At 32.3% G+C, this 19,274-nt stretch overlaps 3 protein-coding genes across 3 annotated transcripts; 2 read left to right on the top strand and 1 right to left on the bottom strand.

Moving 5' to 3' along the window:
• Positions 1 to 1,146: 1,146 nt before the first annotated feature.
• Positions 1,147 to 1,902, top strand: LOC105779096 (germin-like protein 9-3). Its single transcript, XM_012602847.2, has one exon. It carries the CDS (start codon positions 1,149 to 1,151, stop codon positions 1,773 to 1,775), a length of 627 nt encoding a protein of 208 aa, XP_012458301.1. The 5' UTR covers positions 1,147 to 1,148; the 3' UTR covers positions 1,776 to 1,902.
• Positions 1,903 to 14,136: 12,234 nt separating this feature from the next.
• Positions 14,137 to 15,504, bottom strand: LOC105779097 (uncharacterized). The gene is made up of 2 exons (XM_012602848.1): positions 14,711 to 15,504; positions 14,137 to 14,611 (listed from the first exon to the last, which is right to left on the bottom strand). The coding sequence occupies exons 1-2, from the start codon at positions 15,502 to 15,504 to the stop codon at positions 14,137 to 14,139; spliced, it is 1,269 nt and encodes a 422-aa protein (XP_012458302.1).
• Positions 15,505 to 18,298: 2,794 nt separating this feature from the next.
• On the top strand, positions 18,299 to 19,068 carry LOC105779295 (germin-like protein 9-3). The gene has a single exon (XM_012603051.2). The coding sequence runs from the start codon at positions 18,308 to 18,310 to the stop codon at positions 18,926 to 18,928; it is 621 nt and encodes a 206-aa protein (XP_012458505.1). The 5' UTR covers positions 18,299 to 18,307; the 3' UTR covers positions 18,929 to 19,068.
• Positions 19,069 to 19,274: the final 206 nt, after the last annotated feature.

Below are 19,274 nucleotides of genomic sequence, written 5' to 3'. Positions count from 1 at the left end.
TTCGATGATAGAAAAAGGCATCGTTTATTCGTTGACCATTGCAGTGGTGCTACTGCTTTGATCATCGTGTTGTTGTATCCTAGGAGACATTAGACCAACGTTTCTCCAAGTACCGTAGGAGCGGCCGAATCTGTCTTAAGGAATTGTTTAAAAACATGCCTCAACATCTAGTAAAACTTGTTTCTTATTTTTTATTTCTGGTTTTTGTTATGTTATTTATTGATTTTTCATATCTGATAATTTAAATATAAATTATTCAATTCAATTTATTATATATATATTTGTTTATTTATATTTATATATTTTTTTACTCGCTAACCTATTTTGTCCAACAGCTAGAGTACAACTAAAAACTGAAACTACAAACAAAGTGGACATGAGCCAGGACAATTTTTAAAGAAAATAAATTGAACAAAAACAAAATTGAAGATAGTGTAAACTTATACAAGAACCACAATAGTTTTAAGAGAAAATAGGGTGGACTGAAACTAAAAATTAATGAACAATCGAAGAATACTGTTAAAGAAGCCACAACTAGCAATCAACGTGGAGACTAGTGTCATTGCGAACAAGATCAAGATTTGGCTTCTTACGGAGAGACCAAAAATTTAAACATAAAAGTAAATTATAATATCTTATTATTATGAAGGACTTCATTTGCATGGCTCTTTGTTAGTTTGATTAAGAATGACTGCACACCTCTATTTATTTAGTGGAATAAATTATAAATTATTCACTTACAAACATTCTGACCTTATCTTATTACAATTCATTTAATTTTGGCAAAAAATATAGAGTAATAAAGTGCTTCATTCTTCGACTCTTTTTGCACTAATCAACAGAAGCAAGCAAAATTTGACAACCAAACTGTTGGGAATATCTCCAATAAATTATTCTGAATATTGAAGGATAAGGATATATAGGAATTTGGGTAAACTTCTTCGTTCTTCACGTCTTTTAACATCCTATATTCCAACCCAACCCACGTACAAGCACAAGGGACTTGGTAATCTTCACCTGTTGCAATATCACCAAATTTGTTTTGCAACAAAGCCATTACACTTAATTCAACTCTATAAATACACCACCATCCTTCAAACTTGAACCATCCCATCAAGGTAGGCACCACATTCCCCAGTTTTCCTAACATGGCTTCAAGGATTCCCACCATGAAATTGCTTTCCCTTGTGTTATCTTCATTTGTCACTGTCCAAATAGCCCTGGCTAGTGATCCTGATATTCTTTCTGATTTTTTAGTCCCTGCAAACCAAAATAACGTTGGTGGAGGCTTCTTCACGTACACAGGGATGCGAGTCCTCGTCAATCAAAGCTCCTTCCCTGCAAATTTCACGATTCTGAAAGCTAGCATGGTGGAATTCCCAGCACTAAATGGTCAAAGTGTGTCCTACGCCGTTCTTCAATACCCTGCAAGCTCTCTCAACCCTCCACACACTCATCTTCGTGCCGCCGAGCTGCTTTTCCTCGTTGATGGGAGCCTGGAAGTTGGTTTTGTCTACACAACGAACAAGCTTTTCACTCAGAGTCTACAAGCCGGCAACATGTTTATCTTCCCTAAAGGGTTAGTGCACTATCAGTACAACGCGGATCCCAATAACCCAGCTATCGCGATTTCTTCGTTTGGAAGTGCAAATGCAGGAACTGTATCGCTCCCTAAGACCCTTTTTGCCACCAACATCGACGACACTATATTGGCTAAATCCTTCAAAACTGATGTTTCTACCATTCAAGCTCTCAAGGCTGGTCTTGCATCCTAGTAAAAGTCATTTTAAGGAAGGGTGTCTTTTTAAAAAAAAAAAAAATTTATTGGTTGCTCTGTTGTGGTTTTGATTGAATTTTACCACCTCTTGATCAGAGATTCATGTGTTTCCATTTTTAACTAAGTTGTTTGTCTCCAAATGTTTGTAGTACTAAAACCTATGTGGTAATAGTATTGAAGATGCGTTCAAGATATCTCTCTAATTATGACTCTCTTCTTAATTAGTAAGATTTTCGAAGTTGTGGATTTTTTGATGCTAATGAATGGAATAATCATTCTTTTATTTAAAAGAGCATTTTTATTACCAAACTATTGCTTGCAAAGGGTATCTGTTGGTGGCTGAGGAATGGAGCCACCATTGAGGTATTCAATGACCCATGGATTTGTGAAGATAAACTTTTTTGTTGACTGATCAGCACCTCTATCGGGTATCGAAAACATGAAAGTCCAAGAATTATTCCCTGAAATAGGGCACTAGCAGTGGGATAAAAATTTGGTTAAAGGTCTCATGACTCTCAAATCCCTGTTAATTTGCATAAGCCTCCGGATCGCCATAGTGTAAGTTTAGGGTATAAAAGTAGCTCCGAATATGTATACAAATATTCTCCAATATGTTATTGAAGGAATAAAATTCCTCTACCCTATTATGTGCCCCTTTACGTTCCTTACCACTAATTTTTTTTGCCATGTAGGCTCCGTTTGTTTCATTGAAAATGTCTTCCGAAAAATGATTTCTGGAAAATGACTTACTTTTCTGGAAAAGCTAATATTTTCTGGTGTTTGGATGAATCTGTGTAAAATATTTTCTTTTGTTTGACAGATTCTTTAAAAATATTTCATAAAAGTCGTTTTCAATTAAACAAACATACATTTGAGATTTTTTTTCATTGTTTAATTGAGTTTATTTTCTATCTATAATTTTATATTTTACATTGTTTTTACATATATTAAAAATATTTTGTTAAATTTAGGTTCTTTGCAATGATCATTTTTAGTTACATGACTACCAACTGAGTATTTTTTATTTAAAATGTGACATTAACAAAATTGACAAAAAAATCAACAACGTCGTAGTTGGACTTGATTTTCAAATCTGGAAAGTAGAGGACTAAATTCTTAAAAATAAAAGTACGAAACTAAATTGTAAATTTGTGAAGAGTATATAGACTTATGACATATTTTAACATTTATACTACAAAACATTTATTATTAATATATTTATAATTATAATAAATATTTAGTATTAAAATATTAATATTGATATTTTCAATAATATGTGAATAATATTATTTAAAATTTTTATTTTAAAAGTTACTATTAAAATAAAATTTAAATATTAAATAATTTATTAAAAACAATTAATTATATTAATAATTTTTATATGACTAAATATAAATAATTAAATAGGTATGTTTAATAATATTAAAAATATAATATTTTATATTAATATTTTAAATATTTTAAATATTTTTAAAAATAAAAATAAAATTTATTATCAATATAATAATAAACTTGATTTAAGTTAATTTTTATATAAAAGTAAAATTATCTATTGAGGAGCTCTTTTCCGAAAAATGACTTACACTTTTCAAAAGGGTAAGTCATTTTACAAGGAAAAAAGGCTTATTTTCCGTTGACCTTAGTCATTTTCCGTTGACCAAACTGTTTTCTGCGAAACAAACACAGGAAAATGCAGAAAATATTTTCCGTAAAACCTTTTACATGTAAACAAACGGACCCGTAGATTAGTAAATTAATAGATTATTAAGAAATTGATAGGAATTGTTTGCCATTAACTTTTTTCTCATTTTAATGCTCGATTTACTGTTTTCTTCCCCAAAAAATCATCTTTAGCACTACTTCACTAGTGCTCATTGCAGGTTCATTGCTATCATCAAAGTGAATGCTCAACAGTTTAAATGTATTCCCTGTCATTTGCGGGGCAAGGAAGATGAATGTGACAATCCTTATATAAGTTTTGTCAAAAAGGACTAATGTGTAAAAACTATAAACAGTGGGATGAAATTTCTATAACATTAGATGCAAGTGAGTTATATAAGGATGAATTTGAGATTGATTTCGAAATCGAAGCTCAAATTTGAGAGTTATGAAAATTTCAGTTTTAGGGACTAAACTGAATAAAATGAAAAAAATTAGGGAGAATCTAAAAAATGAAATTAAAATAATACATGCATATAGTAGACTGCCATAAAATATTTTGAATTGATAAATTGAATTGAATACTTGTATAGATCGAGATTTGGACCAAACCGTAGATAATTGCAAAAAAGGCAAATTAACAGATTAGTCCTCGACGTCTTATTAATTGCTTGTTTTGTTAGATAAGTCCACATGGTATGATTCTATTTAAATTTTTATATAATTTAATTATGAATTTGTGTATGTTAGATAGTAATTTGAACTGTTTGCAATTTGGTACAGAAGGTGAGATATGGACTAAATCGTAAAGAAATGATAAATTGACTGATAAATTGGATAATTTGAAAAATATGTATGAATTTTTAATTTAATCTGATTTCGATAGAATTTCATATTATACTATTATTGAATTATTATTCGTAGATAAAAATGACGCAGGATCATCGAAAGAGGAAAAGAAAAGACGAGAGTCGATGACAAGTGGTGCAAGCTTCCAATTTGTATTTCTATGACCCGAAACTAATTTAGTTATTGCATATTCATGATATACTGCATTATACAATATTGAGGTAAACTATTAATAGTTATTGGGTGAAATGTTATGGTGGGAATTGAAGATTGAGACAGGGACTAAATTGAATAGAATAAAAAGTTGCATAACTTAACTAATATAGGAAATTGGTATGAAATTGAGCTTAAATATGTTATATTACTTTATGAATTGATAGTTTGAGATCTTTGTAGAATAAATACAAAGATAGATTTGATTTGATAGAGTAAATAACGAAATACGAACATTCCAAATATTAAGGTTAAAGGAACTTCATTGTAAAGTAGACATTTATGTTTGGTTGTTGATTATAATTGATTAGTTGTGAAACTAATACCATTTGATGAACGAATTAATGTTCATAGTTAACGTTAAGGTCAGAATGTCCTAGGACAAAGGCAAAACAGACGAGAAATAGCATAATTGGTTTGTGCTAGCATAATTATAGCTTTCTTTGAATTAAAGTATTTATACGATTAATTATATAAATCGATTTGCATTTTAGTTATAAGGATGACTTATTCTTGAATTGGTTAATTGAAAAATAAAGTTTATGCTATAATAATTTATTTCAATTCACGCTTAAATAGGCAGCTAAATGTATCAAATGATTGTGATCATAAACATGAGTTGAGGTATTTATTAATAGCTATGATTGAGTTATGTTTGAACATATGTTGTAACACCCCTAACCTGTATCCGTCGCCGAATTAGGGTTACGAGGCATTGCTGAACAAACACAACCATTTTAAAAACCAAACTGATCCCAAACATGAAAATTAAATCATTTTCGCATAGCTATTTATAATTTACAATCAAAATCTAACCAACATCGTACTCAAACCTATACATGCCATAAGATCAAGTTTAAATATTTAACAAAATACCAAAAGAAGTCGATAGTGTGATAGACTATGCTGATGATCCCCGACCTCGTAACGCGTCTCCAAAATCTATAAAATCAAATGGACAAAAACAATCAAAGTAAGCTTTTATAGCTTAGTAAGTCTATAGCATATCTAAAAATACATATAAAAGAATCACATAATTCTTTAAGTAAATTTATTGAAATCACAAATATCAAATATATTTACTAACCAATCATTGCTATATTAAGTCATTTTGTTTAAATCTAAAGAATGTATATTTAACTAATATACATAAATGGACAAAGGTATATACATTATATGCATATAATCAAGTTACTAACATAATCATTAACTGCATATACTGATTACTAGAGTACTTATTGTTCGCACTTCATCGGATCCATTTATATATAATTGTTAAATTACATATATCAAGAGCAAAATTTTTATACTTATCAACTATAAGTGCCAAATGCACATATACACTTATACCCACCTATGCCGAATGCATACATATATACACACATATATTTATATCCAACAATTTCATGATAACCGATATATATATATATATATACATACTCACTATTCACAAGGATTCGAATGATTATATACTCATCAACCACCTTGAAATAATGTTCATAAATTTATCCATTTCATATAAACAAAATCATATATATTTATACCCAATGCATAGAATCACTTAATTTAAACAAATTCACTGGCACTTCACCTGATAGGCTTATAGTTTAATTCCGTTCACCGGCACTTAGCCTGCTAGGCCTATAGCCTGATTCAGTTCACCGGCACTTAGCCTGCTAGGCTTGTAGCCTGATTCAACTCACCGGCACTTAGCCTGCTGGACGTATAGTCCGATTCAATTCACCGGCACTTAGCCTGCTAGACGTATAGTCTGAATAATTTCACTGGCAATAAATCCGATAGTCGTTTCTCCGTTGGAATTGAATTATATTCAATTCTACGTAACAATCATGCACTTAAAACATACTTGTATAATTCACAACAATAATTTCAGTTCAAAGAAGCTGTAATTCATATTCGAACTATATATGTATATAAATCCATACATAAAAATTCAGCTCAAAATTTATAACCTATATCTTTGAACCACATAGGTACATGAAATTCAAACACCAAATCCAGCTCAATATCTTCATGATTCAACCTAACAAATTTATGTATATAACTTTATAACTTGAATCCTACTACTAATATCATACTATTAAATTTATAATATACCAAGTAATATACATTTAACATTGAATTACTTAGATACATACACATTTTATGGCATTAAATTCACTTCAAAGAAAACATATCATACATTCAAATATATTATAAATAATCTAAGCTAATAATTTCATACCTTCAATTCAATACAAAATTATACATATGTATACATACATATTTGCATCTCATATACATTTATATATAATTTATACTTATAATTCAACTCATGAACTTATATATATATATATATATATATATATTCATACACAATCGAACCTCATGCTCATATATATAACTTCATATCTAATTTCAATACAATAACTTATACATGCTTATTCAACCCTATTAATATTTTTATAACATTCACAATTCAACTAAATTCAAAACTTATTTATATATATATACATATATATATATTCGAACATTATAAATACAAATATAACATCCATACTTTCACTTAACTCCAAAAACTTATAATTATATATACATACTTATTCGAACTTCTTATTTACATATATAAATGCTTATATTAACTAAATTCAATTTATATACTTTTAATTATAGCTCATCAATTATATAATAAATATACACACATATATATATGTTGAGTTAATAACATTAAATTGCTAATAGACTTACCTCGGACGATGGAAAATCGAAGTCGGACGATTACTCGACTAATTTGGCTTTTCCCCGATCTAACTCTGATTTCTTTGGTTCTCGATCTAAATATATTCAAAATAAGATAATTTATTTATTAACACATTCAATTTTAATCCAAAAACACATAATTTAGCAAATTACTATTTTGCCCCTAATATTTACACTTTTTGCAATTTACTCCTTATTACATAAAACACAATTTACACAAAATTTGCCCATACCACACAAGGGCCGAATATTCATGGTTCTCATTCAAGTCCACACATTGCATTTATTTCACACTTTAGTCCCCCAAAAATTTAATTTCACAATTTAGCCCTATTTACTCAATTTCACTAAAAATTCCAATACAAAATATATTAATCTAACAAATATATTTCATATTTCACCAACTAACATCATAAAACTCAAGCATTCATCAATGGCATAGCTCAAAATATTCATCAAAATCAAAAATTCAAGCATGGGTCAAATAGTAATCGAAGCAACGATCTCAAAAACATAAAAATCATCAAAAACCGAACAAAACCCCTACCTTAATCAAAGCTTGAAAGTGCCAAATGAAACAAGCTTTAAACCCCTTTTATTTTCTCTCCAATTCGGCCAAAAGATGAAGAACATGGCATTTTGATTTGTTATATTAAACATATATTAACCTTATTATTATTTTACTATATTAACCTTTACTAATATATATATAAAACATATATAATAAGGTTACATTAGTCCTTTGCCACCCACTAACTTACATAGTGGGCTAATTGCATAATAAAACCTCTAAATTATAAAGACAACAACAATTAGGTGTTTTAATAATTAACCCCTAAATTTTCATTTTACGCGATTAAGCCCTTTTATTAAATCGGACACTTAAACGACAAAATTAAAACACGAAAATTTCACACAATTAATTGCATACAAAATAAACACACAAAACAATATTAAAATATTTATCTAATTTAGATTTGTGGTCCCGAAACCACTATTCCGATTAGAGTCAAACCGGGTTGTTACATATGTGTACATATGTTTGATGGTGTGATTGCGTTATAGTATCGTAACATTATTTATATAATAAAGTGAACTAATGATAAGCTTGATTAGAGGTACATGTATATTTGACTAGTTGATATAATAAACATAAGTAAGAAACATATATTTGAGTGATTAAAATGTGAAGTCATTTTTATTGTAAACGAATGAATTATTTAAAAAACATGTGATAGGATATATGCTATGGACATATAAGTGCAAATTGAATCGAAAATGAGCCTTGGGGGCCAATTGCGTATTAAGGAGCTAATTGACTTGGAAATGACATAAATTTGTGGTATGAAAGGATAAGTATGTGTATATATATTTGTATGCATATAGAATTGGGTGTGTGGCACCCCAAACCCGGCCGGGTCAGTCCGACCCGAATTTAAGAGGTCACATTAGTCACCGAAGTGACCCGGACTAGAACTGACATATTAACATGTGATTTGCTAACATTAATATTAATAAGATATCAACGGAAGACAATTATATGTTTGATACGTCATACATGATCAATTACAAGAAATTAAACCTATTTGCATGCTTATTTAACAGGCATTCATGCTTATCATATGAGTATCATACATAAAAAATTAAACTAACGACATGTGTTAGTCTTAAAACACTTAATTAGACCCTTGATAAAAGAATAATCTTGGTCCGATTATAAAATCTCAGTTAATTTTAGAATCAATTAATTAGAGACTAATTTTTATAAAAATGTCAAAATATTGAGAATTATTTGAAATATAAAATTTATTGCATTTATATGAAATAAAACATTTAAAACATAAGCATGCAAACTTTCAAACCTTTTCGAAAACATCCTGGCCTCCAAAAATCCATACTCAAAATGATAAATTTGACATTCATGCTTTTCAAAGATACCTAAATAGTCAAAACATACCAATTCGCCTATTGAAACACACCTCAATTGCCAAAATACCTACATGCTCATCTTACCGCATTTTAGCTACTCTATTAACATTCCAACATAAAATATACGTCCAACATGCATCAAAATATATCAACCATATATCATCAATATAAATGTTCAGCTAGTAATCAAACAATCCATAAATAACATAAAATGTCTACTCCCAAAAATCCATATCATATTGCCTTTAAGAACTAACACAAGTTTCAAACACCTACTAAAGATGGTAGATTCCCCTGGTTAACTTAGCTCACTTGCCTTCACAACTTAGTATTCAACTTGCTGCACATTTAAACTGAAGAGTGTGAGCTAAACATAGCTCAATGAATGTTAAGGTTACTACTAAGCACTTAAGAACCATGCAACACAACACATATATGCTTACATATACATTGGATACCCGGATCTCCAAACACACCAAAGACTCAATGAGCCATATGCTGTCCCATAAGTGTAGCTCATGGCTAACACTCTCCAAACACGCCACGCTATCCTAGTGAACGGAGCTAAGCTCAACGCTCCCTTATCTCTCCACGTTGTCCCATAAGCCTCAATGCTCATCACATATAACACATAATGGTGAGTACTTACAATCCTATGGCATGCCAACTATATCCAATGGTTCCAAGTGGTCAAAAGGCCAATACATCACAATAACACATGGTTTATTACTATTTTATGCACATTATATAACCATTTCACATTTTCACAAATACTTTACACATTCACTTTGCATGCTCACATAAAGGTGTTTATAACACTTCTACAATGCTCATAAAGCCACACAAACTTAGACTTGCATACATGTGCATAAAATTAGCAACTCACATCACATATACATATATTAAACCTCATTTAATTACTATTTTGCACACTTACACATCATCTACAAAGCATCACATAGTCATACTTTACTTAACACAAGCGAAGAGAAAAAAAAACACTTACACCAAAGCCTTAAATCTTATTTAAGACCTCCTAAGCCTTTGATTAACATCCGAAATCACACTTACCAATAGCCAAACACCAGAGCACTTACCTCAACACTTCCTCTCACTTTGTCGAAAGCTCAACCGACTTTTTCCTTGCCTCTCAACTTGCTTGATGATGGCATAGAAGGATCTGTCACTTCAACCATACGAAATACAACATACATGTATGTTAGAGAACATATAAAAGCACTAGAAATTCAAACAAAACCCCATACTTCAGTCTTTATTTTCCAAACTGAAAACTTAGCCGAAACTAGTCAAAATTCAGATTTCTCAATCTAGGTCTATTCTACTAACTTAGGAATTATTCTAAACACTTAATTATACTCTAAAATCCGATCTAAACCAATTTAAAATTAAGAAACTCGAATTTGCACAAATCAAAAATAATCCTCTATTAACAAGATTTAAACTCAACTTTGTTATCGATTTCTTAAAATCCTTCATGATCTATTGATTTAAGAATAAAACCCTTTTAATCTAGTAAAATTTAGTTGAAAAATACTTTAAATTAGAGATTTAATAAAGAGACACGAGATTTTCCATTTTCAAGCTCATTTCGATCAAAATTAGCGGATATAAGATAGATCTATCTAAACTTAAGTTAAACTTAAATTAAAGACTCAAATCAACTAAAAACATGATTAAGAATAAAAATTTACCCTAGCTAGGATCAACAATGTCTGATTTTGAAAATCAAGTGTTGTAACTTGAAAAACAATGGAGAATTTGATAGAATTTATAATATCTTTTTGAAAACTTGGTGAGTATTTGGAGTTAGGATGAGAGAAATTTCAGATATGAGATGAAAATTTGAGAGAATTTGAGAGCTTTAAAGAAAAAGAAAAGAAAATGAATGCCAAAAGAAAGATGAACAATGTGTGTTTTAACTTTGTAAGGAAGAGCACCCAAATTTTAAAAATTAGCTATTTGCCACATAAACACTCCTATCTTTCCCTTGTTTTGCTATTTAGTCCTATGTCTCAATTATCACCCATTTCTTAATTATTCCAATTTAACCCTATTATTTTAATTTTTTTTAAAAAATTCAATTTAATTGAAATTAAATCTTCAAGTCCATTTTCTTTTTTTTTCCTTACAAAAATCATTTTACTAAATTGATTTCCCGAATTAATAATTTCGAGTTTCTAATTCCGTACCAATCTTATCTTTTCCCAAAATTAAAACTGACTCCTAAATCGAGAATCCAATCCACTAACCTAAAACTATCGAGTCCAATTTTAGGGTATGACAGGGTGTTAGTATGATTCTGAGCATATTAAATTGTGTGGGAAGATGATTAGTATAAAATATATTGCACATGCTTTGTTTTATGTTGATTTAAAAATAGTCGCATGCATTGACTTATATTTGTTTAAATTATTTTCGAATCATAGATTACCACTAAGTGTTTTACTCAGCATACAATTTGTTTTTTCCATGCGCAAGTTAGGTTCAATTGTTCAATTCGACCTTTCCAAGCATCGATTTCAGCATCCAAACGATGATCTTGTGCTCAGTAGAGTTTGTTTGTTTCCATTTTTATTAAACTTGGCATGTATCAATTAGGTTGAGTCATGCTTAAATTGTTACTTAAGGAATTGTGTATGTATGTATATAAATTTTGTTAAGTTGTTATGTATATATATGTGAATAATGTCTTGAATGTCATGCATATATCAACTAAGTGGATGATTGATATGTTGTATGTATGTGTTGAAGGTTTATAAGTACAGTTCATTTGGTCATTTATGAGAATAGATTTGAGTTGTTCAAAATTGCAGGTTTGCAAGTGAAGTTTGCAAAAACAGTATGCGACGTCGCGACATCATACGGATATCGTTGTGATGAGAAAAATTGAGGCGAGAAACCGCGATGTCGAGTAGATTGTCGTCATGACGTGACAAACTATTTGGTGACATCATAACGTTGACCTTGTGTTTTGAAAATTTTACAATTCAGTCCTAATTTAACCTCAGGTTAACTTTAAAGGTTTCGTAAGTTCGTATAGAACTTAAGGTTGTATTCTTATTATATTGTTAACCTATAACTCTTATATTTGCATGATCGATGATGTGTTTATGTATCTAAACTGATAGTAGTTGCTCCAACAACGAATGTGGTGTCTTATAACTCAAACCTGACGACCAGATTAGGTATGAGGTGTTACAAAATCTCACTGTAAGCACTCATAATACAATAAACAACTCTAAGAGGCAAAGAAAAAAATTTAAGATTTTCTTACTTGTAACTTTTAAAGAGTAATCAAACTCGATAGCATTTGAAAAAGATGCGGGATCACTCTTTACCAAAGCTTGCCTAAAGCTCTAAAAGGCCAAAGAAAACTTGACTCCGAAAGAATTAAGTTGCACAAAGAAAGGAAAGACAACTCTTTTTGTACCTATTAACACAAGAAGCGAAAATGTGTTAGAATGTAAAAAATAATGAAAAACAACTTGAATTTTTTGTTCAAGGTGTTTCTGATGTGCTAAAATTATGAAATTTAATCTGGAGCATCCTTAAATGATAATAAAAAAACAGGTCTAAAAATTTTCAACACAAAATTCCACCCATATAATATTTTTCGACTTTTTTTTTTCACTTTTCCAATTTTTTTTATTTCAACCGGAAACAAGGGAAAACAACTTGAATTTTTCGTTCAAGGTGCTTTTGATGTGCTAAAATTATGAAATTCAATATGAAGCATTCTCAAAGGATAAAAAGTTGATATGGAAATTTTTGGCACAAAATTCTACCCACGAAATATTTTTCGACTTTTTTTCACTTTTTTGAATTTACTTATTTATTTATTTTTTACTTTTTTGAACTAGTTCTTTTTGTAGAAACTTGTTTGTTACCATAAAATGGTGCCTAAAATAGAGGTTAAATTATGAAATTTAATCTGGAGCATCCTTAAATGATAATAAAAAAACAGGTCTAAAAATTTTCAACACAAAATTCCACCCATATAATATTTTTCGACTTTTTTTTCACTTTTCCAAATTTTTTTTTATTTCAACCGGAAACAAGGGAAAACAACTTGAATTTTTTGTTCAAGGTGCTTTTGAAGTGCTAAAATTATGAAATTCAATATGAAGCATTCTCAAAGGATAAAAAGTTGATATGGAAATTTTTGGCACAAAATTCTACCCACGGAATATTTTTCGACTTTTTTTCACTTTTTTGAATTTACTTATTTATTTATTTTTTTACTTTTTTGAACTAGTTCTTTTTGTAGAAACTTGTTTGTTACCATAAAATGGTGCCTAAAAATAGAGGTTAAAATTTTAGATCAAAACGAAGCCGTTTACCCACTCAAATGATCAAATTTTTAAAATTTTTTCTAGTAAAACAGTTTTGGAGACAACAGAAAATTTGCCTTATGCCTCTCGTTGGTTTGAACTCATCCGTGAACCTTCCATTCCACAACACTTGCATTGTTGAAATCGAAACACACAGCATTATAATGCGAACAACATTATTAGGTATCTTCGCAACATCAAGAATATCCTTAATAAAATCCCACCTTAATTGATCATATGCTTTTTCCATATCTATTTTAATCGCCATCCACCATTTTTTCCTTTTGCGACTCCTCATCGAATGGATGATCTCTTGGCTATTACAACATTATCCATAATACGTCTCCCTTCCACAAAACTAGTTTGGTTCTCCGCAACTAGAATAGACATTGTGGGTTTAAGACGATTCACAATAACCTTGGAGAGTATTTTGTACGGAACAGCACAAAGACTTATGAGTCTAAACTGCGAAAGTAATTTATGGGCAGCAACCTTCAGATTAAGCACAATTAAGGTTTTATTAAAGAAATCCTCCAAATCCCCATTCTCGAAGACTTTCCTAACCATAGCCACTAAAGACTCACCAACAACATCCCACTACAACTGATAAAATTGGGCATGCAATCCATCAATCCTCGGGGCTTTAAGTGGTGTCATTTCAAACAAAGCATTATGAACTTCCTGAGTAGACAAACTTCGATCAAGTGTCTCAAGCAAATCGGGCTCAAGAATAGGGAACACGTTTCTAACCAAAAAAAGGCCCACATTGGTTGCATCATTAGTATACAATTGTCGATAGAAATAAACTACTTCACATTTGATTCTATCCTCCTCATAACTCCACAACCCGTCATCCATCTTCAGTGAATTAATTTGATTAGCTCGTTTCCTTTTACTCGCTTGACAGTGAAAATACTTAGTATTCCGATCCCCAAGCGAAAGCCAATCACTTCGTGATTTTTGTTTCCAAAGGAGTTCCTCATTGTCAAGAACCCCTTCGAGCTCAATTTGCAGGTTTTTCTCTAACTCAATAAGCTTTCTTGAACGATATCTCTCAAGACACCTTTGAATCCTACAAATCTGAGACAGTAAAATCTGTTTCCTCTTCTGAATGTTACCGAAAACTTCCTTACTTCAGTTTTTCACGGCCACTACAAAACTCGTTACAGACCCCTCCAAATGCTCGCCATTACTCCAAGTCTCATTTACAAATCGACCAAAATCACTATGAGAAAGCCCACTACTTAAGAAACGAAAAGGGCGAGGGGCTTTTAAAGTCTTATACTGACCAAAACGAATAGCTAAAGGATGATGATCAAATTTAATCTTATGAATGTGATAAACCGTCGAGTTAGGAACCAAATTATCCCATTGGTAATTGCACCGTGCACGATCAAGGCATTCAAACAAAGAACCTCTATTCCAAGTGAACTTAGGACCTTGAAAACCAATATCCTTCAAACTATAATCAAAACAAAATTGTTGGAAGAGAGGGAAAGTACAATTATTTTTCCTTGAACCTCCTTGTTTCTCATCTTCATTAAGCAGTGCATTGAAATCACCTGCTAACGTCCAAGGACCCTTAACGTTCTGGGCAATATAACCAAAAGCAACCCATAAATCCTTTCTCAACACCCACCAAGGGCTCCTATAAATCCCAGTAAACAAAGCCACTGAAAATTTCACTTTCAAGTGCACGAATTGAAAATTATTAACTTCCACAATCACATTAACAATATCCTTCCACAAAATCCAAACTCTCCCAAAGAAACCACTAGCTTCAACTTTATGAGAATTTGGCAATCCAATCTTTTTAATAACACATTTTGCCTTAAACCCACTAACTCTGGTTTCAACCAGAAGAACCACATTAGGATAAAAATCACGCAAATATTCCTTTAAAAATTTGTGAAATTTTGGATATCCTGCACCTTGGCAGTTCCACACAACTATATCAGCTTTCATGGAAAACGTAAATTAACCAAACCTCGACCTGAAGATTCAGTCTGAAGAGGCGTCCATCCCCACTGTACCGGCCTCGTCATCCAAAACATTCTCGCAAGGAACTTCCGAAATTTGTTCTAACTCCGTATGGCCTAGCTTAGCTAACAGACAATTTCCCGAACGATTCCCCATACTTTGTTCTCCAGGTTCCAAACGTCTCACTAACCTGTTAATTGCTTGCTCTAAAGGAACCAGTAAATTCATTCCAAGCTGGCGTAAATCATTACTATGATCACCAATTTCCAGCATGTCTTTTGAGATTTTCTTCTTCAATGACAATGGAAACAAATTTGGGGGAAATTAAATTGGTAAATCCCAAATTGTCATTGAAATTAGCAGCCCTAACAGAGCCCTCATGTGGGCTTCTGTTTTCTTTCAAATTCATCAGAGAGTGGTGTTTGGGATCAAGTAGCATAAGCCCATTTGAGTTCCCTCCATTTCTCCTTCCCAGCCCAAACTTTGACCCAGCATCCTCACTGCCCAAGCTAGAACCGGACCCATCCTTTCGGATACCCAACTTCATATCCACTGGCCCATTTAAAAGTTGTTTTTGTTTCCTAGGCTTGTTTGCAACTTTGAGCTTTTATTCTCAAATTTATCCTTCCGTGATTTGTCTCCTGTTTTTACCGTAACTTCACTGATCCTATCCCCATTATTGTTTTCCAAAGAATCAGCCTCTATCCCTCAATCATTATTCTGCTTCCCAAATTGAAAGGGTCCCGAAGCTGGTGCATGTATTCCATCTTTCACCTCCCAACTTTGGAAAGTACATTAAACCTAGATCCAACCCTATTATTTCCCTGAGTTGCTCCTGAACCTGTGACTCCCTCTCGTTGCTGACGCCGTTGTCGACGATTAACCACCATCCACTTGTTGAATTCCTCTTTTTCCACCCTTTCTTGAACACCCACACTATCCCCTTGCTGATTTGGTGATTTATTACCATGAAGATTCTCCCCATCACCTTTCATGCCCTTCTCCAGAGAACCATAGGGACATCCCGCAAATGTCCAAATCTCCCACAATGGAAGCAAATCGACAGAAGAGATTCATACTCAATTCAATGAAGTCTGCTCGCAACCCGGATATTTGAAACCAAAGGTTTGGACAGATTCACTTGCACTACAAACCCTGCAAACTGGCCCCTCGATCCCTTGTCCGTTTGGAAATCAACTTTGACTACCTTTCCAATCAAACTCCCAATCTGTTGCAGTAGGCTCCTTTTATATAGAGCTCCAAAGAGCCCTAGAATACGGACCCAAGCCACACACTTAGTGGAAAATCCTCAAGAGTTGAAAATTGAGTCGACCAAGACTGAAGGGTCAAATAATGTCCGAAGATCACCCATGGACCCTTTGAAACAACATTATTGTAGTCCAAGTCAGATTCAAACTTCGCCAAATAATAGTCGTTATCGATATTCATTAATGGGAATCTCATCTTTGGTTTCCACAAGGCACACACCTTGTTCCATAAGGCGTTATATCCAATTTTCCTTCCCAGCAACTTGACTACTAGTGTCTTCGACATGCTCTTTCTAGCAAGTCCATAAACCCTGTCCTAAAACTCAATTGAAGGCACTCCATCAACGACATCTTTCCTCACATCATCTTCTCGAAGATCCAAATCATCCACTTCCCACTCATCATCCATGGTATTATTCATGGGACCTGTATTAAGAACAGCATCCTTAAACGAGAATGGTTTGGACATTCCTGCACCCAAAGTTTCCAAATCTCCTCCTTCATCCGATGGCTCCTCCTCTCGACACCGGACTTTCTTCGAAATCCTACCAGGCACCGTAACCGGTTGTTCACTCATAGTACATTTTTTTATTAAATGATTTTTGTTCAAACCTGAGTAATTAATGATATTTAAATTGTGATCATGATGAAATTGAGTTGAATAAGAAATGGGTAATGTAGAAGCAAGTTTGAACAAGTGTTAGTAAGGAAATCATTGTTGAGTTATTAGGGAATTATATGTACGAATTAAGAACTATATAATGATAATTTAAAATTTTAGAATATAATGATTAAGTCGGAATTAGATATGAATGAGTGATTTAAAATAATTTCGGATGGTTACGTGAAATTCATTTCTAAGGACTTTATTTGCACGATATTTGTTAGTTTGATTAAAAATGACATGATCATTATAACCTCTCATCTATATTTATTTAGATGAATAAATAAAAAATATTCACTTGCAATTCTGAAAGCCAATAAGAGACTCATTTTACAACTGACATGATGTCACAAAATTTTTTTTTTCCATTTTCTAAATGATTAATTGGGGAATCTGAATCCATCCCAATTGAAGTTTAATTTGGATAAAAGAACCTTCACACAAAAAAGGGGACCGTACCCTGAGGACAAACTACAACTCATTTTGCTTTGGCAACAAATATAATAATAATAATGCTTGATTCTTCGACTCTTTTTACCCTAATCAACAACAAGAAGCAAAATGTGACAACTAAGCTGTTGGGAATATCTCCGATAAATTATTCTGTATATTGAAGGATAAGGATATATAGGAATTTGGGTAAACTTCATAGTTCTTCACGTCTTTTAACATCCTAAATTCCAACCCAACCCACGTACAAGCACAAGGGACTTGGTAATCTTCACCTGTTGCAATATCACCAAATTTGTCTTGCAACAAAGCCATTACACTTAATTCAACTCTATAAATACACCACCATCCTTCAAACTTGAACCATCCCATCCAGGCAGGCACCACATTCCCTACTTTTTCTAACATGGCTTCAAGGATTCCCACCATGAAATTGCTTTCCCTTGTGTTATCTTCATTTGTCATTGTCCAAATAGCCCTGGCTGGTGATCCTGATATTCTTTCTGATTTTTTAGTCCCTAACCAAAACAACGTTGATGGAAGCTTCTTCACGTACACAGGGATGCGAGTCCTCGTCAACCAAAGCACCTTCCCTGCAAATTTCACGATCCTGAAAGCTAGCATGGTGGAATTCCCAGCACTAAATGGTCAAAGTGTGTCCTACGCCGTTCTTCAATACCCTGCAAGCTCTCTCAACCCTCCACACACTCATCCTCGTGCCGCCGAGCTGCTTTTCCTCGTTGATGGGAGCCTGGAAGTTGGTTTTGTCGACACAACAAACAAGCTTTTCACTCAGAGTCTACAAGCCGGCGACATGTTTATCTTTCCTAAAGGGTTAGTGCACTATCAGTACAATGCGGATCCCAATAACCCAGCTATCGCGATTTCTTCCTTTGGAAGTGCAAATGCAGGAACCGTATCGCTCCCTAAGACCCTTTTTGCCACCAACATTGACGACACTATATTGGCTAAATCCTTCAAAACCGATGTTTCCACCATTCAAGCTCTCAAGGCTGGTCTTGCATGATTCCATTTGTCCTTAAAACTTTTTCGTTGTTTTATTGTGATTTTGTATTGAAATTTACCATCTACTTTTGGTCAGAGGTTCATGTGTTTTGCATTTTGAACTAAATTGGTTTGTCTCCAAATGTTTGTTGTACTAAAATCTATGTGGTAATTGTTTATTTAAATCGACTTTTTATTTAAAACGAAAATGGGAGTCGCCACTAATCACTTTTGAGAGGCGTAATCGGGTTACTTCGAAATTTGATTGTTTCAATGAAAGGTTTGATTTATTAAAATAATATTTTTCGGTCTACAAAAATCCAAAAAAATGAGTTCGGGAGTCAATTACGCATGAGGAAGGATTAGCA

Source organism: Gossypium raimondii, chromosome 4 (genome assembly GCF_025698545.1).
Source record: "Gossypium raimondii isolate GPD5lz chromosome 4, ASM2569854v1, whole genome shotgun sequence".
NCBI lineage: Eukaryota > Viridiplantae > Streptophyta > Magnoliopsida > Malvales > Malvaceae > Gossypium > Gossypium raimondii.
This window is presented reverse-complemented; position numbering and strand designations above follow the sequence as displayed.